We start from the raw sequence: 25,285 nt of genomic DNA on the forward strand, positions 1-25,285 counted from the left end.
GAAAAAGGTAGCCCTTTGAGAAGTTAAAACCTTTGTATAGAATGACACTAATATAACAATAAAAAAACCCTCAACACTTTGGAAAATGTTTAGAACAGTTATAAGTCATAAGAGAGTTTTTTAGATTTGAAAACTGGTACAGCATTCCTTATAGGTAATTAAGTCTAGTGGTAACTTTGATCGTCCCAAACTTGTTACGGAATTCTTTAAAACTAGGTGTGTCTTTTGAAGGAAATGGAATCTCCAGTCGTTTTGGAAACATGTAAATGGAAACTAATATCTGAAATGGAAAGCAAAGAGAGGGGTTTTCAATTGTGTATCTCTGCACTGTATTAAGATACATGCAGAAAAGACCCTGTAGTTAGCTGGGTAGTGCAGACCCTGAAAGTGAAACTGATGTGTAACACATGTAAATTAGGTTTGTAAATGTTAAAATTATGTGGAATTGCGGATACCTCAGAAATGAAAATTAATATCTTTGTGGAATGCAGTGGAGATAAAGGTGTTTAAATTGTCAGTGTTATTTAGATGGTCAGTAAGTGGGTTGCTTTACCCTAGAGCAGATGCCTTATGACACTATTTTTTAAAAGTAGGTTGTGTATTTGTTTTCACATTAAAAAAAAAGGTAACTGTGGGCTAGTAACTACACATTCTTTGAGTTTAAATGTTTGAATTTTTAGTAATTAGGTAAAAATTAAGCATTTTCTTGTTTTATAGTGTTAGATAATTTTTGTGTTTTATCACATGTGAAAAGCATATGTGGTTACTGGTTTTACATTAACTATTATTACTTTAAAGTTATATTTACAACCTAAAATCAAGAATTTTGCACTGAAGGTCTTAATCTTAGAGGCAGAGTTTGAAGCGTAGGTATGTAAATAGGGAAATATGGAGTGGAACAGTGAAATTGGCACATGTCTAAAAGTTCTCTTGCACAGTAAGGACTGCCTATTACTTAGTCTTTATCAGGGGTGCAGGTCTTCCCATTGGTGCAGAAGCTCCCGCTGCAGGGCAGCACGTACCAGAGGTTGGAGTTATTTTTCTATTAAGGTGAAGGAAACCCTTCCTGAAACTTTGATTTTATCTTTTCTTCCTTAGAGTATACACCCACATTACTAAGTTGGGAAGCCAAGTGGAGATTCTGCCATATTTCTTACCACGTGAACAGAGTTGATGTCCAGGCTGGGTGGTGTGGGGATGGCACAGAAGCGGCAGGTGGTGGGGATAAGGGTCTCTGGGGCGCTACCCTTGACTCTCTTTGAATCAACTCTTGATACCCTGAACCACTTTCTTTTCAGAGGTCAATTACTGTTATTAGAAAGTCACCTTGAGGGACTTTCTGAGGTGGCGCAGTGGTTAAGAATCTGCCTGCCAGTGCAGGGGACACGGGTTCGAGCCCTGGTCCGGGAAGATCCCACATGCCGCGGAGCTATAAGCCTGTGCGTCACAAGTACTGAGCCCGCGTGCCACAACTACTGAGCCTGCACGCCTTTGCTCCACAACAAGAGAAGCCACCGCAATGAGAAGCCCGCTCGCCGCAACTAGAGAAAGCCTGCGCGCAGCAACGAAGATTCAGTGCAGCCTAAATAAATAAATAAGCTTATTAAAAAAAAAAAAAAGAAAGTCACCTTGAGCATTACTGTAGAAAAAATTAGGTACAACCAGTGGTGTCATATAAGGGACCAGGAAAAAATGGCTCTGCTGCAGGGGACTATTGCTGTTCTATACTTGTAAGCATTCCCTGCCCCCCCCCCCGCCCCCCCCATCTCTCATTTCCATAGCTGTCAACTTGAAATCAGTGAAACAAACAAAAAAAAGTGTATTGCATTATAATATATGCAGTTTCATATAGTTGAGACATCACTATTATTTGTGCTTTTTGAGATGATGCAAATTTGTAATTTTTATTATATTCTTATTTTTCAAGAAATTAGATGCATCTGCAGGGAAATTTTCAGTAATCACCGGTCTCTAGCATTTAATGGGCTCTGAAGTGTTTTAATTTACCCAAAAAGCTGGTCCTGGAATGGCAGCCTCTCTTATCTGTTAGGTGGCCTCATTGTAGTTTGCTTTTGTCCTGTTGTTGGTCTTCTCCATGGACTCTCTAGTCTTTGAAAATATGGTATTTTTAGTGTAAAATACAAATTATATTTGGTATAATGTTATTAATATGTAAACTTGATAAACATGGATTTCCATGTAAATTTAACCGTATCACAACAGTTTATTTTCTCATTTTGAAAATAGTGGTTTAGTACATTTTCCTATTATCAGTTAATTCTTTTTTTAATAGATTAATTAACACACACACTTATTGGAAAGTTTATTCAGTATCAGCCAAAAATTATGTTCAGGGGCTTCCCTAGCAGTCCAGTCGTTAAGACTCCACGCTTCCAGTGCAGGGGGCGTGGGTTCGATCCCTGGTCAGGGAACTTAGATCCCACATGCTGTGGGGCGCGGTCATAAAAAAACAGAAACAAAAAATAAAATAAAAAGTATGTTCAGTCCAGATGTCTCATAGATTAAAAACTATATCAAATCCTATCAAGGGTTTCACACACCTCCCCACCAGGTGAGAGCAGAGAGAGAGTATCTAAAGCTCTCCATAACTAAAAACTGACTGTTTCCACTTTGGAAGATCAGTGAAGTTTCATGGAAGCCCCTCAGTCATAACCGTAAGTGCCTTAAGAATACAAGGTTGGACAATCACCGTCTGCCCAGAGGAAATATGACTGTGGCCTGGGGAATAACGTGCAGTTTTGCAGAAGGTTGGGGGAGAAGGGGAGAGTTAGAGCAGTGTGTCTTGTCACCCCGCAGTGACTACAAATCTGTCATGGTAGAATTAACTGATAAGGGACTTCTCTGGTGGCACAGTGGTTAAGAATACACCTGCCAATGCAGGGGACACAGGTTCGATCGTGTCCTTTTTTTTTTCTTTCATTGTTTTGGGGCATCTTTTAATTTCAACAAGATGATTAATCCCTTCCTCCTTTAACACTTTCTTTATCATGTTTGTGCTACAGTGGCTATTTTCAGAACTGCTTGGAGGTATAAGTTCAAAAGTTATGGAGTGAAATAGGGATAATCCCCTCCCCTCCCCCGCCTCCCCTCCCCCCTCCCCTCCCCTCCCCTCCCCTCCCCTCCCCCTCCCCTCCCCTCCCCCTCCCCTCCCCCTCTCCTCCCCTCCCCCTCTCCTCCCCTCCCCCTCCCCTCCCCCTCCCCCTCCCCTCCCCTCCCCCTCTCCTCCCCTCCCCCTCCCCTCCCCCCATAAATGTATGCTTGTGGTTAGTGTGAAAATCTAGTACAAAGATGAATCTTGAATTTGTAGTTGGAAGTGTCACTCTGTTTGCAGAATTGAAGGACTTAAGAACACAAGAGAACCAGGAATGACACAGCTCTTTTTGCACTTTCTCTAGAAAAAACCTCCTGTAAAAGACAGGAAGATTGTTTGCCTTTGCTCCTGCTATTAATTTTGTGATGACAGTAAGTATGTATGATGCACAAATGCTGCAACTGTTTAAGTCTGAGAAATACTTTTCTGTAACTTTTTAGATCTTTCATTTGGCACTGTCAGAGAGCATGAAAGTGTTAAATATATGCTGGGATGGACATTCAACTCTGGAAGAAGGTTCACTGTGGCCAAGAAGGGTCCCCAAAGATTTGGAGGAAGCAGTACATGAATTATACCTTGAAGGGTCGACAGGATTTAGCCAGATCAAGTGAGAAGAAAGTGAGAAGGTATTTGGGGTAGCAGAGTGAATACAGTTATTGAGGGAAGTGGAAGAGATGTTTTCTTGGTGGGGGGATGACCAGCACAGAGGTTTAAGGCAGGGGTTGGGTCTGCCCTGTGATGGCCCTTGAACACCAGGCTGACGAGAGTCCGCGCGTTATAAACTGTTCACAGCCACCAAGCAGGTAATGTAAATGAGCTGCATGCAGCTTGTAAGCTCCTGAATGACAGCTGACATTTTTAAGGCCTTGGGTTGGGGAGAAAATGGTGGGTGAAAACAGCCTGAAGAGTCCTAGGAGTCTTTATACCTTGCTTAGGAGAAACTGATAGAGAATTCTGGCTGATGGCTGCCAAGTGAGACTGTGAGATGTTTCTAGATACTCTGGTTTTTCAACAGAGGCTCAAAACTTGGATTTGAATGTGAAATCTCTTGATTTTTAAGTATTTTCTATTAATTAACATCTAAAACACAATTTGGAACTACAGCTTGTGGGCTAGGTTTAATCTGTGGACCACGAGTGAACTACAAGTCTTCAGCCTCTGCTTTATGCCTAGATTACTTTATTTTTTAAATTAAAGTTTTATAAGAATATATTTGCAGTCTTCCTGAGGACAGGAATGCTATTATATTATTTTGTGTTCTGTGTCCATTTTATACAGTTGAAAGTAGGTATTCATACTGGATGATTTGATGATGACTGTTTTAGGAAAACCATCCTGGTCATAATATGAAGAGAGGAGTTACATGGAGGCTGAGATACAGGATGTTGCATAGTCCTTGTGTGAGGTGATCAAGGCAGAGGGTAGATTGTTGGTAGTGTGAATGGAAAGGAATAGAGATTTCAGTCAATGCAGAGGAAAAATTTTGAGTTTCTGGCATAGCTGTCTACAAGATAGAAATGTCTGGGAGTATTTGGGGATTTGGGAAAAGAGTTTAGGAGCTAGATTAGGATAAATGTGATTTACTTGAAATCACTGACAATATGAAGAATGTGTGGAAAATAGTAAAAGGATTAGGATGCTTACTTACCCTTAGGAGATGGGGGAAAAAGGGTCAAGAAAGCCCGTAAAGATGAGAAATATGCTCATGGCACCAGAGAAAGGTAGAAAACTAGTAGAGAAAAACTGGCAAGAACAAAATACCCATCAGTGGACTACCATGTAGTTTTTTTATTATTTTAAGTTTTTCTTTTAAGTTGAGGTATAGTTTTTTTTTTCAGCCTGTGTTTTATAGCTTTATTTTTTTAAAAAATTAATTAATTTATTTTTAGCTGTGTTGGGTCTTTGTTGCTGTGTGCAGGCTTTCTCTAGTTGTGGCGAGCGGGGGCCACTCTTGGTTGCGGTGCACGGCCTTCTCATTGCGGTGGCTTCTCTTGTTGCGGTGAGTGGGCTCTAGGTGCGAGGGCTTCAGTAGTTGTGGCACGCGGGCTCAGTAGTCGTGGCTTGCTGGCTTTAGAGCGCAGGCTCAGTAGTTGCGGTGCACAGGCTTAGTTGCTCCGTGGCATATGGGATCTTCCCGGACCAGGGCTCGAACCCGTGTCCCCTGCATTGGCAGGTGGATTCTTAACCACGGTGCCACCAGGGAAGTCCTAAATTGAGGTATAGTTAATTTGCAAATACAATCAGGTCTACAGCAAAGTGATTCAGTTATGTGTGTGTGTATATTCTTTTTCAGATTCTTTTTCATTACAGGTTATTATAAGATATTGAGTAGAGTTCCCTGTGCTATACAGTAGGTCCTTGTTGTTTATCTGTTTTATACATAGTAGTGTGTACATGTTAATCCCAAACCCCTAATTTATCATCCACTCCCCCGCATCCCTGCTATCCCCTTTGGTAACCATAAATTTGTTTTCTTTGTCTGTAAGTCTATTTTAAATTGAAGTATAGTTAATTTACAATGTTGTGTTAACTTGTTTTATAAATAAATTCATTTGTATCATTTTTTAGATTCCACATATAAGTGATATATGATATTTGTCTTTGTCTTTGGCTTACTTCACTCAGTTTGATCATCTCTAGGTCTATCCATGTTGCTGCAACTGGCATTATTTCGTTCTTTTTTTATGGCTGAGTAGTATTCATTGTGTATATATACCACATCTTCTTTATCCACTCATTTGTTGATAGACATTTCGGTTACTTCAGTGTTTTGGCTGTTGTAAATAGAGCTGCTGTGAGCATTGGGGTGCACGTATCTTTTCAAATTAGAGTTTTCTCTGGATATATGCCTAGGAGTGGGATTGTAGGATCATATACCATGTAGTTTTTATCAGGACAGAGAGGTAGACTTGTAGGTACTGAAGTGGGAGAATATCTGTGATAAATTTGTTGACTTGAGGAAAAAATTTCTGAGAGTTACAAAGCAGTAAGTTTAGTACTAACTCTGTTTTGTAAAAAGCATACAGACCCAAACTATGTATATATTTTGTTATAGAAAATGATTTGGAAGGATACCTAATACATGTACACGTACTTTCATATGTAGATCTATGCAACTTTTAAAAAGCCAATAAATTTAAAGCCATAATCTTGTTTTACAAGTGAGAAAACTTAAGTTCTAGGGACATCACTGATTCCGGAGCCAAGATTACCTGAATTCAAATCTGGGTTCTACTACTTACTAACTACATTTGACCTTGGGAGGTGACTTAACTTTTTGTGCCTTGGTTGCCTCATCTGCAAAGTGGTCACACTAGCACATCTAGTTGAGGTTGTTGTGAATTTATATATGTGTAGAATTTAGACCATGTCTGGCACGAACTAAATGCTATTACGAGGCGGTATGATGAGAATTTGTTGTTACTGTTACTGCTACTGTTGTCAGTTATCTTCACGTCTTACTCTGACATCATAGAATGTTATTGGCTGACATGTGATGAGGTGCCCAATTCACTCCAGAAACACCACGGTATAGAATAATGTAGTACTTACGGTGGGGGTGAGGGCGTAAAGATCGCCCTTCTGCACAAGATAGAAAAGCTAAGTCAGCAGAAGTCTATAGAATGTTTCTTATTATAACACATGAAAAACAACCAAGAGTGTTTCCTAGAAGCTGTATGTGTAGTAATGTTATTACAAAATTATTAAAGTTTTTTTTTATTACCCAAACTTGTGGATGTTGTCATAGTGGTCTTTTTATATTACACCTCTGCTGACCACAGTTTTCTTAGTAGGTCTCCCTAAATGAGATGTATTATTAGGTGGTTTTAAAATGATTTCTTATGTCTTTTTATACTGGATCACTTAAAAAAAATAAATTTATTTATTTTATTTATTTATTTTTGGCTGCATTGGGTCTTCATTGCTGTGCGCAGGCCTTCTCTACTTGTGGCGAGCGGGGGGCTACTTTTCATTGTGCGTGGGGTTCTCATTGCGGTGGCTTCTCTTGTTGCAGAGCACACGGGCTCTAGGTGTGTAGGCTTCAGTGGTTGTGGCATGCGGGCTCAGTAGTTGTGGCTCATGAGCTCTAGAGAGCAGGCTTAGTAGTTGTGGCACACGGGCTTAGTTGCTCCGCAGCATGTGGGATCCTCCCAGACCAGGGCTTGAACTCATGTCCCCTGCATTGGCAGGTGGGCTCTTAACCACTGCGCCACCAGGGAAACCCTATACTGGATCACTTTTAATCTTTATATCTCAGTGTTTCCCATTTACATTAGAAGCAACATAGTTGATGGTCATAGTGAAGTTTGTGTCGTTTTGTTCTTAATGTCATCCTCTAGTGGAGCCTAGCAAAAAAAACTTCCTTGATTTCCTGATTTTTGGGATCCTAATGACATGCACACGTGTTTGGGGTAAGCACCCAGTTGCATATGAAATAACAATATGAAACATATTAAAGAATAACTATATTCTTTACCTTAAACCTCTCATCAATGAATTGTTCTACTAGGGTTGAAGCATTTGGTTAGCATGGCCAAGTTTTGGTTTTTTTTTTTTAAGTTTTAAAAATATTTATTTATTTGGCTGCATCGGGTCTTAGTTGTGGCACGCGGGATCTTCGTTGCAGGATGCGGGATCTTTCGTTGTGGCATGCAAACTTCTCTCTAGTTGTAGCATGCAGGTTCAGTAGTTGCAGCCCACAGACTCAGTAGTTGTGGCATACGGGCTCAGTAGTTGTGGTGTGCGGGCTGTAGAGCGCACGGGCTTAGTTGCCCTGTGGCATGTGGGATCTTAGTTCCCCGACCAGGGATTGAGCCTGCATCCCCTGCGTTGGAAGGCAGGTTCTTAACCACTGGACCACCACGGAAATCCCGGCCAAGGTTTTCTAATGTTAGACTTATGTACTTAAGAGAGTTGTAGAATATTAAAACTGATGAGAATTCCAAGAACATTTAGTCTAACCCCTTATTTTACAGACAGTTGAGCCCCAGAGAGATCATAGCATGCTAGAGGTCATACGTTAGGGTGTTAACCTGTTCAGTAAATAAGTGGGGAGAAGGTAGTCTGTAATATTGGTGACCCCCAGTGAATGCCTACTGGCATTCATGCTATTGTACAGTCAGCTCCCCATGTATCTTGGTGAGCCCTGTGATTCAGTGGAATGCAGCAAAAATGACATTATGCTAGTTTGTGGCTTAAGTTTTAAGAAGGCCTGGAACTTCCACTTCCGCCTTCTTGGAGCACTGTTACCATGCAAGAAGCTAGGCTGTACCTTGCTGGAGAGACCATGCAGAGAGGGAGGGATTCTGAGACTACGTGGGAAGAGAGATGCCCAACAATCCTAGTATCTCAGCTGAGTCTGGCCCCTAATCAACTTGCTCATTGAATACGGCTACAGACTGACCACCACTGAGACTAGCAGAGGAACCAGTCAGCTGAGCCCAGCCCAGACTGCAAAATTATGAATAAATACAATGGTGGTTGTTTTAGTCTGTTAGATTTGGTGGTGATTTGTTATATAGCAATATAGAATGGAAGCAGATGATTTTGTGAATTAAGACACTCTAAGAGTAAAAAATATTTGAGATGCAAATGATAAAAATCATTATTGTTTTCCAACTTCTTTTACTGAGATAGGTTAGGTGAGGTTGTCCCCTACCCTCTGGCCCTCATTTCTCTAGGATATTTTGAAGTAGAGATGGATTTTTATTATTGGGGTATTTAAATGGTATTTAAAAATATAGTTGCCACAGTGTAGATTCGACTATAATTTTTTTTTTTGACCACACCACGTGGCTTGTGAGATCTCAGTTAGCAGACCAGGGCTCGAACCCACGTCCCCTGCGTTGGAAGGTGGATTCTTAACCACTGGACTACCAGGGAAGTCCCACTTATTTATCTTATAACTGGAAGTTTGTACCTTCTGATCACCTTCGTCCAGTTCCCCTCTCCCACCCCTTCCTCTGATAACCACAGACCTGATCTCTTTTTCTGTGAGTTTGTTTTTGAAATATAATTGAACTACAACACTATGCTAGTTCCTGGTTTACAACACAGTGATTCAGTATTTCTGTACATTACAAAGTGACCACCACTAAAGTAGATTTAGAACCCTGTTACCAAGGGTGGGAATGGACATTGCAGAAGCAGGCAACAGTCTCCACCAGGTTGAGCAACCTGTCTCCATAGGCCTAGGCTTTCTGATGTATGAGAACAGTGACATTGAACCACTTGGGATGGAGGATAGATTTCATAAGTGATTGGTAGTGACTGCTTATAATGCTTTGTTGAACCCTGAGTCCCTGGTTTTCAGCCTCTGCGGGGAGAGGAATTAGTAGAAGTAATTATTTTGGGTAAATAGGGGAGTATTAGCATGCTACCATTTATATACCACCCCTGTACACCTTGGCCTTTTTAATGTGCAGTTACTTCAGTTTTTAAAATCTTTTCATTGAAAATATCTGACTCTGGGACTTCCCTGGTGGCTTGTGGTTAAGAATCCGCCTGCCAGTGCAGGGGATATGGGTTCGATCCCTGGTCTGGGAAGATCCCACATGCCATGGAGCAACTAAGCCCGTGTGCTACAACTACTGAGCCTGCGCTCTAGAGCCTGTGAGCTGCAACAACTGAAGCCCGTGCTGCGCAACAAAGAGTAGACCCCGTGCACCGCAACTAGAGAAAGCGCGCGCACAGTAATGAAGACTCGACACAGCCAGAAGTAAAAATAAATAAATAAATAGAAAATATCTGACTTTTCTGCTAACCTTTGGACCATTTTTTAATCCTTTAAAAAATATCCTAATACTTAAAAAAGGGTGCTAATAGACATGAGTCCCAACTTTGTGCAGAACATTCTTAAAGCTGGAGATGGGGATGATGTAGAGAAATACTAAACTCCTTCTTATGTGTATGTCAGGATATCTAGAGTATGGTGGGATAACAAACAACCTCAGTTCTTAGTGGCTTCAGACAGCAAGGTTTATTCCTTGTTCATGCTGCATGTTCATCATGGGCTGGCTTGGGAGCTTTCCTCTACAACACCTACATCCAGGTGGAGGGAGACACCATCTCTGTTTTCCACAGTTGCCCAGGCCGGAAAAGGAGAACACGGGAGGTTGTGCTTTGGCTCTCGGAGACTACAGAAGGGACACATGTTGGTTCCGTTTACATTTTGTTGGCCCGAGAAAGTCACGTGGTAGAATCTAACTTCAAGAGGGCAGGGAAGTGAAATCTTATCATACTTCTGGAGGGAGAACTGGAAATAGTTGGTGAAGAGCAGTGATAAATACCACGGAGTAACATTTAGCTTAGTACAAAAATTCATTTTTTTTTTTTGGCTGTGCCGTGGGGCATGCAGGATCTTAATTCTGCAACCAGGGGTTGAACCCATGCCCCCTGCAGTGGAAGCACAGAGTCCTAACCACTGGACCGCCAGGGGGTTCCCCCAAAATTCATATTTGACTTTGGAGTATGTTTTGTTACCTATGATTGAATATGACCATCTGGTGGACTGTTGTATTACAACATATTAATTAAGGGATGTGTTTAATAATACTGTTAAATATAAAAAACATTTTCCAGGACTTCCCTGGTGACGCTGTGGTTAAGAATCCGCCTGCCAATGCAGGGAACATGGGTTCAAGCCCTGGTCCGGGAAGATCCCACATGCCGCAGAACAACGAAGCCCGTGCGCCACAACTACTGAGCCTGCACTCTAGAGCCCGTGAACTACAACTACTGAGCCCGGGTGCCACAGCTGCTGAAGGCCGTGTGCCTAGAGCCTGTGCTCTGCAACAAAGAGAAGCCACCACAATGAGAAGCCCGTGCGCAGCAACGAAGACCCAACACAGCCAAAACTAAAAAACAACAACAACAAAAAACGTTTTCCAGAGGTAGAAATAACATAGGAAGCATAGGGCTTGGGCTCTTGATTCTTTCTTTCTGTACTGTACTTCATACTTTCTTCCTTTCTCCCACCCGCATGAAAGGAGGGAAGGAATCAAATGATAAAATTGCTATGTAATGTTAGTGAGATTATAGGTGACTTAAAATCTATCCCCCCCCCCCACACAAAGTAAGTTCTTAAAGCATATGTTTTATTTTCAGTCAGGGTTTCGTTGTCTATTTGTTTTCTGTTAATCACCAAGAAGATGTTACTGAGCATCTACTGTGCACTGTACACTGGAGAGACCAAAATAAGACACATCCCTACCCTTGGTTTCTACCAGTTTGGAGCAAACTATAATGTAAAACGACAAATGCTACAATGGAAGATTGCACAAAGTACTGGGGAAGCTTAGAGAAGGAAGAACTTTAAGGCAGGGGAACTGATAAAAGACTGAGTTGAGTCTTGAAGAATGAAAACAAACTTGATTGAAGGGAATGGGAAGGTGAGGAACAATTAAGCACATGGCCGTTGTGGGTTGGCACTTGTCGTGCTCACCAGAAGTTATCTCCTTTGATACTTAACAGTAACATCAGTAGAATCATTAGTTCCAGTTTTACACATGAAGGAGCTAAATTTCAGGAAGATCACATAGTTGGTAAGTGATTGAGTCAGGATGTAAGTCCAGGTGTGTCTGACTCTGGTTTTTGCTGTTTCAGAAACTCCAGTCCAACTTTCAGCTATAAGATGAATAAGATCTGAGGTTCCAATGTACAATATGATTTCTGTAGTTGATAACCCTGTATTATATAATTAAAATTTGCTAAGAGAGTAGAAAGGAAATATTCTCTGTCTCACACTACATATATGTGAGGTGATGGATATATTAATTAACTAGATGGGAGGAATCCTTTCGCAATGGATATGTATATCAAATCGTCATGATATCTTACAATTGTAATTGTGAATTATACCTCAATAAAGGTGGGGAAAAATGCTCGCGAAAATAAGAAAGAAACTCCAGCCCATTTTGTGAGTAAATAAGTGAAAGTAAATTGGGAAGTTTGAAGTTTTACTGTAGGCAACAGGGAGCCATTGAAGATGGCTACAGAAGAATAGCATTGTATCTTTTTTTAAAGTCTTTATTGAATTTGTTACAATATTGCTTCTGTTTTTATGTTTTGCTTTTGTGGCTGTGAGGCAGGTGGGATCTTAACTCCGCCACCAGGGATGGAACCTGCACCCCCTGCATTGGAAGGCAAAGTCTTAACCACTGGACAGCCAGAGAAGTCCCAGCATTGTATCTTTGTTAGAAAAATAACCTTGTCAATAACAATTGGGAAGATGGTATGGAGGGAGTATAGATAACCCATTTGTGGTGTTACAGGGACCAGAATGAGAACCCAAAGTGATTTACCATACTGGGTTTTTTTCTCTTCCAGTTTTATTGAGATATCATTGACATACAGCACTGTATAATTTTAAGCTGTACAGCATAGTGATTTGACTTATGTACATTTTGAAATGATTGCTACAATAAGTTTAGTGAAAATTCATCATATTGTATAGATAAAAAAGAAAAAAGAAAAAATATTTTTTCCTTGTGATAAGAACACTTAGGATTTTCTCTCATATATACCTTGGTTTTTTAAAAATAAATTTATTTATTTGTTGGCTGCATTGGATCTTTTTTTTTTTTTTTTTTGCATTGGATCTTTGTTGCTGTGCGTGGGCTTTCTCTAGTTGCGGCGAGCGGGGGCTATTCTTCGTTGTGGTGTTTGGGCTTCTCATTGCGATGGCTTCTCTTTGTTGCAGAGCACAGGCTCTAGGCACGTGGGCTGCAGTAGTTGTGGCATGGAGGCTCAGTAGTTGTGGCTCGTGGGCTCTAGAGCGCAGGCTCAGTAGTTGTGGTGCACAGGCTTAGCTGCTCTGCGGCATGTGGGATCTTTGCAGACCAGGACTCAAAGTGTCCCCTGCATTGGCAGGTGGATTCTTAACCACTGCACCACCAGGGAAGTCCCTGCTGTTTGGTTTTTACATTAAGGTCCATGATACGTTTTGAGTTAATTTTTGTGTATGGTGTGAGGCATGGTCCAAGTTAATTATTTTGCATATGGATGTACAGGTGTTCCAAGGCAGTTTGTTGAAAAGACTGTCCTTCCCTTACTGAGTTGTCATGGCACCTTTGCTGAAAATCACTTGATCATAAATGAGTGCGTTTATTTCTGGATTCTCTAATGTTCCACTAATCTGTATTCCATTCGTTATGCCAGTAGTATGCTATCTTCATTGCTGTAGATTTATTGTAAGTTTTAAAATCAGGTAGTATAATTCCCCCAATTTTCTTCTTTTCTAAAATTATTTTGCCTATTATAGGCCCTACGCATTTCCATATAAATATTAGGGTCAGCTTGCCATTTTTGACAAAAAAAGTCTATTGGGATTTTGATAAGGATTGTGATGAACCTGTAGCATGAATCTCTTCATTTTGGTCTTCTTTAATTTCAGCAATATTTTATAACTTTCAGTATACAGATCTTGTACTTTTTTTGATTAAATTTATTCCTGAGTATTTAATTCTTTTCGATGCTGTTATAAATGGAATTTTTTGAATTTTATTTATAAATTATTGTTACTATATATAGAAATACATTTTTAAAAGACAGGCTGACTTTATTTAGGGGGGACTCTACAGTGGGGTTTTGCAGTCAGGGAGAGAGATTGGGCTCAATTCCTGAAGTATAATTTTTATATATGTCATATTCTGTTATCTTGTTAAACTCACTTATTAGTTTTAGTATATTTTGGTAGGTTCTTCAGGATTCTCTACATCCTAACAGAAATCTTTTAACTGATCAGATGCCTGCCTTAAAAATCCCAAACCAAGTTTTATCCTGGGACAAAATGTCTTTCAGGTTCCTCTTTCAAATCTTTCTTGACAGGAGTGATCTATCTGTGTAACTGGCAGCCTAACAGAGATGTGTCTTTTGACAACAAAATCAATTTTCTGTCTGACTCAGGTGAGGGCTAAACAGAAAGACCCAAGAGTTAAGAGAAATGTGTACACAAGTAAATAGGTATATTTCATTTTGAGAAGTTTTACAATTTTTGAACAGAACAGCAATGTGACTTTTGGCAAATGACTTCTTGGGCTTTAGTTGCTTCGTCTGCTAAGTGGGATAATAATAATACCTACTTCATTGAGTTGTAAGAATTAAATAAATTAATGTGTGTAAAGCACTTAGCATGGTATCTGACATGATAATCAATTTATATGTTTGTCAATTTCATTAGTATTAAATAGGCAGGAATTAAGTAGGAGGATTAAGAAAGGAAAACTGACTGATCTGAGTTCATCCTAGTGGGGGTGCAGTTAAATCTTGGGTGCCTCTTAATCTTTGTTTTGGGTTACAGATCCCTTTGGATATATCCTCACTTCCCACAGAGGAATGCATACATGAATATAGGTATACACATTTTATATAATTTAAGGGGGAGAGTTCAGTGACCCCCTGAAGCTTGTATAAAACCTTTGTAGGGGTTCATCACCCGCAGAATAAGAACCTTTCCTCAGAAAATAAAGTGCTCTGAAGGATCCTGTCTTAGATGCAGAAGGGGATGGAGGCTTTTTCCTCAAAACTGAGTTCTCGAAGGGAATAGTTTAGGAAGTAAACACAGCATTAGCGCTTTTTTCTTGTGGGAAGTCACTTGACAATGACATTCAAGGGAAGGTTCTTTTATGAGTATTATCAGATTTCAGTGGACTGTGGGTGATGTGCACTTCAGAGTGTATATCATGACTGTACCTAAGAAAGCATGTTGAAATGCCTGTGAGTGGGAGGGAGGTTGTTATAGGGATAACCTTAAACTGCCCTAACTTATTTTTAAGTAAATTTTCACAAACTTCAGTACTTCAGATATAATTAATAAGAAAGTACTTGTGGCAGACCTTTTGTGGCAGACCTTATGTTGCAGTAGTGAGACGGAGAATTGCTCTCAGGTTTTGGATTTTTGCAGGTTAGCCAGGACACAGCTGAGGGAGGTGTTAGATCAGACCGTGAGCTTCTTTTTTTTTTTTTTTGTGATACGCGGGCCTCTCACTGTTGTGGCCTCTCCCGTTGCGGAGCACAGGCTCCGGACGCGCAGGCTCAGCGGCCATGGCTCACGGTCCCAGCCGCTCCACGGCACGTGGGATCTTCCCGGACCGGGGCACGAACCCGTGTCCCCTGCATCGGCAGGCGGACTCTCAACCACTGCGCCACCAGGGAAGCCCCCGTGAGCTTCTTGAACATGGTGCCTGTGATTTTTCAATGTTGTGTCCTCAGTAAACAGAGAGTGCAAAGTTTTGCATAGTCTTAATGTTTGTGTTTTTAAATAAATTTATTTATTTAATTAAAAATCTTTGGCTGTGTTGGGTCTTCGTTGCTGCACGCAAGCTTTCTCTAGTTGCGGCGAGCGGGGGCTACTCTTCCTTGCGGTGCGCGGGCTTCTTGTTGCGGTGGCCTCTCTCCTTGTGGAGCACAGGCTCTAGGCGCACGGGCTTCAGTAGTTGCGGCATGCAGACTCAGTAGTTGTGGCTCGTGGGCTCTAGAGCGCAGGCTCAGTAGTTGTGGCGCACGGGCTTAGTTGCTCTGCGGCACGTGAGATCTTCCGGACCAGGGCTCGAACCCGTATCCCCTGCATTGGCAGGCGAGTTCTTAACCACTGCGCCACCAGGGAAGCCCTGTTGTTGTTTTTTAAAAAGTGATGAAGGCTGGAAATACACCAAGGTGTAGATCTCTTTTCCCTCAGTAACTAACTTATATAAGGAATTATTCTCTGTGGCTTCATTTCTCTTTTATTTTATTTTATTTTATTTTTTGCGGTACGTGGGCGTCTCACTGTTGTGGCCTCTCCCATTGTGGAGCACAGGCTCTGGACGCGCAGACTCAGCGGCCATGGCTCACGGGCCCAGCTGCTCCACGGCACGTGGGATCTTCCCGGACAGGGGCACGAACCTGTGTCCCCTGCATCAGCAGGCGGACTCTCAACCACTGAGCCACCAGGGAAGCCCTCATTTCAAGTTTTAAAAAATTGTTTTTAGGCCGTCTTTATTGCCAAATTTCACATCGGATGTATATTTATGAGATATCATTATACTTCTCAATACTAGTATTTTTGAGTCCTGATATAGTTCATGGTAACTTTTACCTACCTGTGTTATTAAGAAGCTACTGTCAAATCTTGGCATTTTCTTTGGAGTAAAGATCATTGGGATAATAGTGATAGGTTGGAGTTAATTTGAGCTTTGGTTAAAATAGAATTTGTTTAGTTTAAAATTAGCATGAGTGGGATTATATTATGATATACATAATTCTTTTCTAAAATTTTTGAAATATAATTAGATTATCTTTTTACTTACTAAAACATCAAAACATTGTTGTCTTTTAGTTTGAGTCTGAATTTCTTCTATGTCACCATGTAACCTGTGGATTTCTAATTGTAGAAATCTGTTATTTCAGTCACTTAAATTTTACTTACAATTGTTATTACATTAAATATGGAATATGGAGAAAAAGAAATAAAAGTTCACCCCTTTTCATATCACTCTAACATAGTCACTGTATTTTTGATCTATTTTCTTTCCAAGTTTTTTCATATGCGTATTTTGTTTTCATTTTATTAATGATTGTATATATATAGAATTTTATAGCCTACTCTTCTCCTTAACATGTAAAAGAAAATTTCCATGTTAATCTTCATAATTTTTTGAAAGGTGCTTTATTTTCCATTGAGTAGACTGACATAAACGTCCCGTAATCACCCCTGTTCCTCCACTTCTCTTAATATTATAATTACTGTTGCTTATTATGCCATATAAAATGATCTGGCAGCATTTTTGTAGATAAAGTCCTTTTCATATTTTGGATTATTTTTATAGGACAGATTTCCTTAAGCAGGATTGCTAATTTAAAAGAAAGAAACATTTTGATTCTTGATACATATTTAGAGGTAAGCGGGCTCTAATGTCCAATTGCTGGGTCTCAGGTTCTGGCTCTATCACTTTCTAGTTGTTGGACTCTGTGTAAGCTATTCAATCTGTCTGTGTTTGTTTACTCATCTGTAAAATGGGGATGATGATAAAAGCCCTGTTATAGGATTTTTGAGAGAGATAAAGAGGGTTCATGTTCAGAAAGCCTTTCAAACAGTGCCTGTTAACTCAGTAAGTTCCTACTTAAATGTGAACTCTTATTTTTATTATAACCTTAAAATGCTCCCCAAAAGGGAGCCAACAGCAACGTGTGTTAGGACCAGTTTCACCGAACTTTGTCATGCATGGTGTATTAAAACCTTTATAAAAGGACTTCCCTGGTGGCGCAGTGGTTAAGAATCCGCCTGCCAACGTGAGGGACACAGGTTTGAGCCCTGGTCCGGGAAGATCCCACGTGCCGCGGAGCAACTAAGCCCGTGCGCCACAACAACTGAGCCTGCTCTCTAGAGCCCACGTGCCACAGCTGCTGAGCCCTAGTGCCTAGAGCCCGTGCTCTGCAACAAGAGAAGCCACGGCAGTGAGAAGCCCGCACACTGCAATGAAGAGTAGCCCCTGCTCGCCGCAACTAGAGAAAGCCCATGCACAGCAACGCAGACCCAACACAGCCAAAAATAAATAAAAAAACAAAACAAAACAAAAAAAAGCCTTTATACAAACCTTTTTACTTCTTAGTTTAATAATTGAGAAATAGTACTTAAGTTTTTTTTTTTTTTTTTTTTTTGCGGTACACGGGCCTCTCACTGTTGTGGCCTCTCCCGTTGCGGAGCACAGGCTCTGGACGCATAGGCTCAGCGGCCATGGCTCATGGGCCCAGCCGCTCCGCGGCATGTGGGATCTTCCCGGACCGGGGCACGAACCCGTGTCCCCTGCATCAGCAGGCGGACTCTCAACCACTGCGCCACCAGGGAAGCCCAGTACTTAAGTTTTAAATTTTTGCCTACCTGATTAGTAGGACTATTGAACATTCCTGTATTTTATCACTTGTATTTCTTGTATGTGCTGAGTCATGTTTTGTCCATAGTTTATTGGAGGGGGGGTTTTCTTAATGTTTTTCCTATTATTAATTCTTTATGTAACATGTTTTAAGACATTTACTCTTAAGTATTTTGCTTCCTTTGGCTATATAGAAAATTATCTTTTGTGTAGTTAGGTTCCTTATTTCTTTTAATGCATTATGGTTTTATTCCAGTCTTTGTAGAAGGAGAGAATTAAGAAAAAATTTTGTTGATTAGGATAACAACACCTTAGGATTTTTGACTTTTTGGAAAGTCAAAACATTTGATTTATTGTCCTTTTTTGTTCAGTTTTATTCTCTGTCTCATTAGCGCACAGTACTGGGAGGAGAAACTTCTTCAAGTTTTTTAAATTTATTTTTGGCTGTGTTAGGTCTTCGTAGCTGTGTGCAGGAGTTTTCTAGTTGAGGTGAGCTGGGGCTACTCTTTGTTGCGGTGCGCAGGCTTCTCATTGCAGTGGTTTCTCTGTTGCAGAGCACGGGCTCTAGGCATGCGGGCTGCAGTAGTTGTGGCGCGCGGGCTCAGTAGTTGTGGCTCACGGGCTTAGTCGTTCTGAGACACGTGGGATCTTTCTGGACCAGGGATCGAACGGGTGTCCCCTGCATTGGCAGGCAGATTCTTAACCACTGTGCCACTAGGGAAGTCCTTTTTCAAGTTTTAATCATGGAATTGTTCCTATATATTTTTTTAATAACCTAGGATTAGTGGTGAATTTCTGTTTTATAAAGGAAAATATTGAGAAGTTACCTTACTTCATAGTCTTAATGAAAAATGGTTAAACATTACATAAATGCAGCGGTGGTTCTATTTCTTTATTTACTGCCACACATATTCTGTTTTTCTGTAAGTCTTATTACTTTTTCTCTCTTAATATTTGTACTTGTAAGCTGCTAAAGAACAGCCATATGCTTCCTCAACGTACTTGACTGCACTATGCCTATAGCTTCTTTTGTAGGTGATATTTAGGATTTTAGGGGAAGTAGTGGGGGAAGTGAGGGGAGCCATAAAGTGGATAAGGGGCATTGATAAGTTAATTAAAGCCAGTAGTACTTGATTAATCTACTGCTGTCCCCAGGATTCAACATCTTAGAGTTTGTACTTCGATGGAAGGGCACAAAAGGAAGTGAAGGAATTCTGTTAATTGATCATAGGAATGATTTCTCCAAATATAGTATTTTTATTAAATCTTATTGAGTAGTTTTCACCATTGACCAATCTTTGTGCTTCATATACATTTTCTAAAAGACTTTTGTAAATTTAATTTAATTAGGATAAAAATCTTGAGATTGAAACTTGTGTAGAATTTTATTCATATTTGAACCTACATTACAGTGGAAATAAAAATAGAAACTTTTGCATGTGTCTTCTAAAACTATTTAACATAATTCCAAAGTTCATAATAGATAATTCTTTGGAATGATATTATTTAACTTTGTGATATTGAAAGAGTAGACTTCTATTTTTTAGTTGTTTTCTTCTGACCACAGACAGCCTGGCTTGTCTGTGTACAAGTGTCAATCATGCAATCAGCATTTTTGTAGAAGGGTTGCTTTCTTGGTTGTATCTTAAATCTTAACTCCTTTAATTTTGTTATTCTGAATTTTAGTGGGATTACTATAACATTGAAGGTTTGGAGAATATTTCATGGAAGATGATGATTTATAGTCAATGTTCTGAGTTGGTAAGATTTTACAGGGTACCGGATCTGGAAAAAAAAAAAAGAAATTTCTTGACTTGGCCTTTATCTAAACAGAGTTAAGAATTTGATTCCCATTTCCTGCTCTTCTCCCCCATATTGACAGTCTTTAAAACATTTGTTTATTTAAAAATATGAATTCTTTAGTAACCAAGACCACAGTTAAATCATAATTTAAGCTAGTTTATTAAAACAACAGAAGTAGACTGAAGTTACATAATGTTTCTTTTTATTTCTTCAGTGCCAGGAGTAGAAAACACTTGGCCAGCTTCATAGAAGATTAGAAAGTTTGAGGAGGAAAAGTAGACTTGTTTATTGAGCAGGAGGGTAATTGTCCATAATTACAGATGCTTGTTTTGAGGCTTGGAAAAGGTGGTTTAAAAAAAACACTTATATTTAAAAAAACCATGATAAACACCTATAAATAAAAGGAGTAAGAAAAATTTGTCAACATATGGTCGCAGTATCTTAAGTAGACTTATTGCATGAAAATTCCTTTGTTAAACGCGGGGGGGGGGGCGGGGAACGTAGCTCTGGTTTGGGAGAGACCTGTGTAGGACATTTTTGGTAGACATTGAAGACCATTTTAGGGGGTTAATATTGCAGTTTTGACCTCACTCCAGATAGAATAGAAAGAATTTGGAGATTTACGCATAGGGTTAACCTAAGGTTTTAACGTTGTGACGCAAAATGTGTTTGTTTCCCTTTGTTTCATATTCTCAGCTCCCAACAAAATTTCATTAAATAATATAAAATAATAAAATGGACTTGTTGGTTTATTTGAAATTAAATGGTAGGGGCGAAGTTCCTGTAAAAGGTTAGCAAAGAGTTAACCTTAGGGGCTTTCTCTGTTCGCTGTCTCCAGCAAGGTTCCCGATCTGAACTTTGGAGAAATCCATCCCACCTTTTTGAGGCGCCTGCTACGCACGGATCTACTTTCTCTAGTCGTGCTTTTTCCTCCACCTACCTTCCCCCTCCTCTTTCTTGTAGACTCCCCGAGTGTGTGTCTTGGGTGTGTGTTTGGTGGTGGGTGTGTGTGGCGGGAGAGTCTCAGAGCTAAGTTGCAAGAAAGAACCTTAATGCTCATTTATTTTGTTGTGTGTGGATGGGTGCTGCAGTGGGATCGGGGTGGCAGGTCTCGGTTGGGAGCCAGGGAGCCTGCCCTATTGAATCGCGCTGCCGGAGGATGGATGGTGAAGCCGAAAGTGTTCTTATCAAGTGGCGTTGGATCTGGGAGGGTAATATGGCTGATCCCGGCGGGGATAGCAGTTTTTATAAGGTGATTTAAGTACTAAAATGTAAAATGACAGTAAAGAGAGTCAGAAGCCCAAATGCCCTGAGGGTAAAAGTTTTGTTCTTTTGCAGAGGAGCATATTTTTGCATCTGGTTCTGGAGAATGACTTGGCTTGGATTGTTACTGTTAAAAATAAACAAAGACAAAACTAACAGAAGTATTGCATTTCTCTATTATGTGTTTAACTGTATTAAAGCATTAAATATGATAGCACTAGATATTGAGATATGTATTTTTATCGTGGAATCAAATCTGGGTTTGTAAAATAAGGAAAGAACAAATCATACAGGTTTTATATTTTGAATTTGGAATTTGACTGATAGGAGAGTGATAGGAATAAAGTAGTATCTTTAACCCCCCTTTGGTTCCCAAGATTTTTTACCTAGTTTCTAAAGTAGTTTTATTAGCTATTCTAGAATAATTCAGCATTTTGATTCCAATTCTGTGTAAATTGTGTGTGGACGTAAGAGTAGATACACTTCTGTATAATACTTAAATCGTAGTAAGAATTTGACACATTTTGAAATATTTATGTAATTTGAAAACTCTGAAAAAACACTTGGACTCAAGTATTCTGTGGCAGGTTTGAGGATTTTCAACATATTTCTTCATGTGTGTTTAACCCCCAGTTATAATTAGAAAAGAAAAAAAAAAGTAAAATCATTGGCCCCTTCACCAGCATTTTAACATATTTCTTCTGGTACTCTGCTAGAATTTAATTAGATCAGAAGAAGAGAAAAAAACCCAACTATTTTGTAGCTAATGTGTTTTAGAGAACTTGTTTCAAGCTGAGAGAAAAACTGATGAATTTAAATATATGTTCCCTTTCTGTTAAGTAAAAATATGATAGTATAGGTTTAATTTCATTATGTTACAATTTAACTCATATTTAGACTTCTACTTATTCTGAGATATTTAATACTTAAAATACTTATGTGTAATATTTAATATATTTAACCTCAGCTGGCATTAGTTATATATCTTTTTTTCTTGTAAAATCTTATAGTATATGCTAAGTATGATAAACTGTCTCTTCTGGAATAATTTTTATTATATATTGAAGCTGCAGCAGTGCCTGATTTCTAAGTAGAATTTTCTTTTTCTTTTTAAACCTAGGGCATAAAATCCTGCCTGGCTACTTTTCCTTTTTTTCTTTTACATCTTTATTGGAGTATAATTGCTTTACAATGGTGTGTTAGTTTCTGCTTTATAACAAAGTGAATCAGTTATACATATACATATGTTCCCATATCTCTTCCCTCTTGCATCTCCCACCCTCCCTATCCCACCCCTCTAGGTGGTCACAAACCACCGAGCTGATCTCCCTGTGCTATGCTGCTGCTTCCCACTAGCTATCTACCTTACGTTTGGTAGTGTATATATGTCCATGCCTCTCTCTCTCGCTTTGTCACAGCTTACCCTTCCCCCTCCCCATATCCTCAAGTCCATTCTCTAAGTAGGTCTGTGTCTTTTTTTTTTTTTTTTTTGAGGTTCGTGGGCCTCTCACTGTTGTGGCCTCTCCCATTGCGGAGCGCAGGCTCAGCGGCATGACTCACGGGCCCAGCCGCTCCGCGGCATGTGGGATCTTCCCGGACCGGGGCACGAACCCGTGTCCCCTGCATCGGCAGGCGGACTCTCAACCGCTGCGCCACCAGGGAAGCCCAGATCTGTGTCTTTATTCATGTCTTACCCCAGGTTCTTCATGACATTTTTTTTCCCTTAAATTCCATATATATGTGTTAGCATACGGTATTTGTCTTTCACTTTCTGACTTGCTTCACTCTGTATGACAGACTCTAGGTCTATCCACTTCATTACAAATAGCTCAATTTCGTTTCTTTTTATGGCTGAGTAATATTCCATTGTATATATGTGCCACATCTTCTTTATCCATTCATCCGACACTTAGGTTGTTTCCATCTCTGGGCTATTGTAAATAGAGCTGCAATGAACATTTTGGTACATGACTCTTTTTGAATTATGGTTTTCTCAGGGTATATGCCCAGTAGTGGGATTGCTGGGTCATATGGTAGTTCTATTTGTAGTTTTTAAAGGAACCTCCGTACTGTTCTCCATAGTGGTTGTACCAATTCACATTCCCACCAGCAGTGCAAGAGTGTTCCCTTTTCTCCACACCCTCTCCAGCATTTATTGTTTCTAGATTTTTTGATGATGGCCATTCTGACTGGTGTGAGATGATATCTCATTGCAGTTTTGATTTGCATTTCTTTAATGATTATGATGTTGAGCATTCTCTCATGTGTTTGTTGGCAGTCTGTATATCTTCTTTGGAGAAATGTCTATTTAGGTCTTCTGCCCATTTTTGGATTGGATTGTTTGTTTTTTTGTTATTGAGCTGCATGAGCTGCTTATAAATTTTGGAGGTTAATCCTTTGTCAGTTGCTTCATTTGCAAATATTTTCTCCCATCCTGAGGGTTGTCTTTTGGTCTTGTTTATGGTTTCCTTTGCTGTGCAAAAGCTTTGAAGTTTCATTAGGTCCCATTTGTTTATTTTTATTTCCATTTCTCTAGGAGGTGGGTCAAAAAGGATCTTGCTGTGATTTATGTCATAGAGTGTTCTGCCTATGTTTTCCTCTAAGAGTTTGATAGTTTCTGACCTTACATTTAGGCCTTTAATCCATTTTGAGGTTATTTTTGTGTATGGTGTTAGGGAGTGATCTAATCTCATACTTTTACATGTACCTGTCCAGTTTTCCCAGCACCACTTATTGAAGAGGCTGTCCTTTCTCCACTGTACATTCCTGCCTCCTTTATCAAAGATAAGGTGACCATATGTGCGTGGGTTTATCTGCCTGGCTACTTTTCTAAAAGTAAAGTTAAATGATAGTGAAATATATGTTTTATTTTCTGTAAGGCCCATTGAATTGGAAACAATGTATTTTAACAAGTGTTTAAATTTGAATTTTAACTATTTCATAGTGTATATTTAAGAATAAACAGTTGCTGTTTCCAGTGTAAAATGTTATATTTATTATAAACTTATGATTGTTCTAGTTGTATAGTTTCTTTATGCGCATGTTTTTAAAAATATTTATTTATATATATATATTTAAATTTTTGGCTGCGTTGGGTGTTCGTTTCTTCGCGCGGCCTTTCTCTAGTTGCTGTGAGCGGGGGCTACTCTTCGTTGCAGCGTGGTGGCTTCTCTTGTTGCAGAGCACGGGATCTAGACAGCACGAGCTTCAGTAGCTGCAGCACGCGGGCTCAGTAGTTGTGGCTCGCAGGCTCTAGAGCGCAGGCTCAGTAGTTGTGGTGCATGGGTTTAGTTGCTCCGTGGCATGTCGGATCTTCCCAGACCAGGGCTCGAACCCGTGTCCCCTGCGTTGGCAGGTGGATTTTTAACCACTGCACCACCGGGGAAGTCCTGCACATATATATATACGTGCACACACACACACGCACACACACACACACACACACACATATTTTGAACATCTTTATTGGAGTATTTTCTTTACAGTGGTGTGTTAGTTTCTGCTTTATAACAAAGTGAATCAGTTATACATATACATACGTTCCCATATCTCTTCCCTCTTGCATCTCCCTCCCACCCTCCCTATCCCATCCCTCTAGGTGGTCACAAACCACCGAGCTGATCTCCCTGTGCTATGCTGCTGCTTCCCACTAGCTATCTATTTTATGTTTGGTAGTGTATATATGTCCACTGCACATATGTTTTTAACATCTAGACCTATATGCAAAATGTAAAATAAATACAAGACTAGTGTCATATAGCCAAGTCCGTCCTTTCTAAGCTACCTAATGCCTTATTAAAGAACAATGAACCATTTTTTCTTTGCTTCAATTTAATGATAACAAAAATGTAATTTCTCTGAAGTGTCAAATTATGCAATAGCTTCCTATATTTTGATTTGAGAGGAGTTTAGTAAATTATTTTTAAATGTTTCTTAGCTTTTATATTTCATGGATAACGGAAAAGTGTGACTTAGCTGAAATATGATGTGTGATGCACTCACCTTGTTCCATCACAGCCATTTGGCTCTTAGTGGTGAAGTGGAATGTGAACTGTTCTTCCTACAAACAAGTGCATTCATTTATGCTGTTTAACTGGGACTGATGACACTCTGTGATGTTAAAGAAAAATGTGGTCATCATGTGGAAGCTTCCCCACAGTGTAACTTGCATTTTGAAGAAGTTAATCCCAGTTTGTTTTTAGATGTTTTATTTTTAAAAAAGCTGTTTCTTGAGTAGAATATTGTTAAACAAATGGTA

The 25,285-nt window shown here is 39.8% G+C and overlaps 1 protein-coding gene across 2 annotated transcripts in view; it reads left to right on the forward strand.

Moving 5' to 3' along the window:
• The window catches only part of KMT2C (lysine methyltransferase 2C), a 292,837-nt gene that overhangs the window by 2,108 nt on the left and 265,444 nt on the right, over nt 1-25,285 (forward strand). The window contains exon 1 of one of the 2 annotated variants that reach the window (XM_060305075.1): nt 20,780-21,016. The exons of the other annotated variant lie outside the window; for it this stretch is intronic. Within the exon in view, the coding sequence (XP_060161058.1) occupies nt 20,817-21,016 (200 nt within the window). The 5' untranslated portion in view covers nt 20,780-20,816. Of the gene's footprint in view, nt 1-20,779; nt 21,017-25,285 lie in introns of those variants that run through there. 2 annotated transcript variants of the gene reach the window in all.

Source organism: Globicephala melas, chromosome 9, assembly GCF_963455315.2.
Source record: "Globicephala melas chromosome 9, mGloMel1.2, whole genome shotgun sequence".
NCBI classification, from domain to species: Eukaryota; Metazoa; Chordata; class Mammalia; order Artiodactyla; family Delphinidae; genus Globicephala; species Globicephala melas.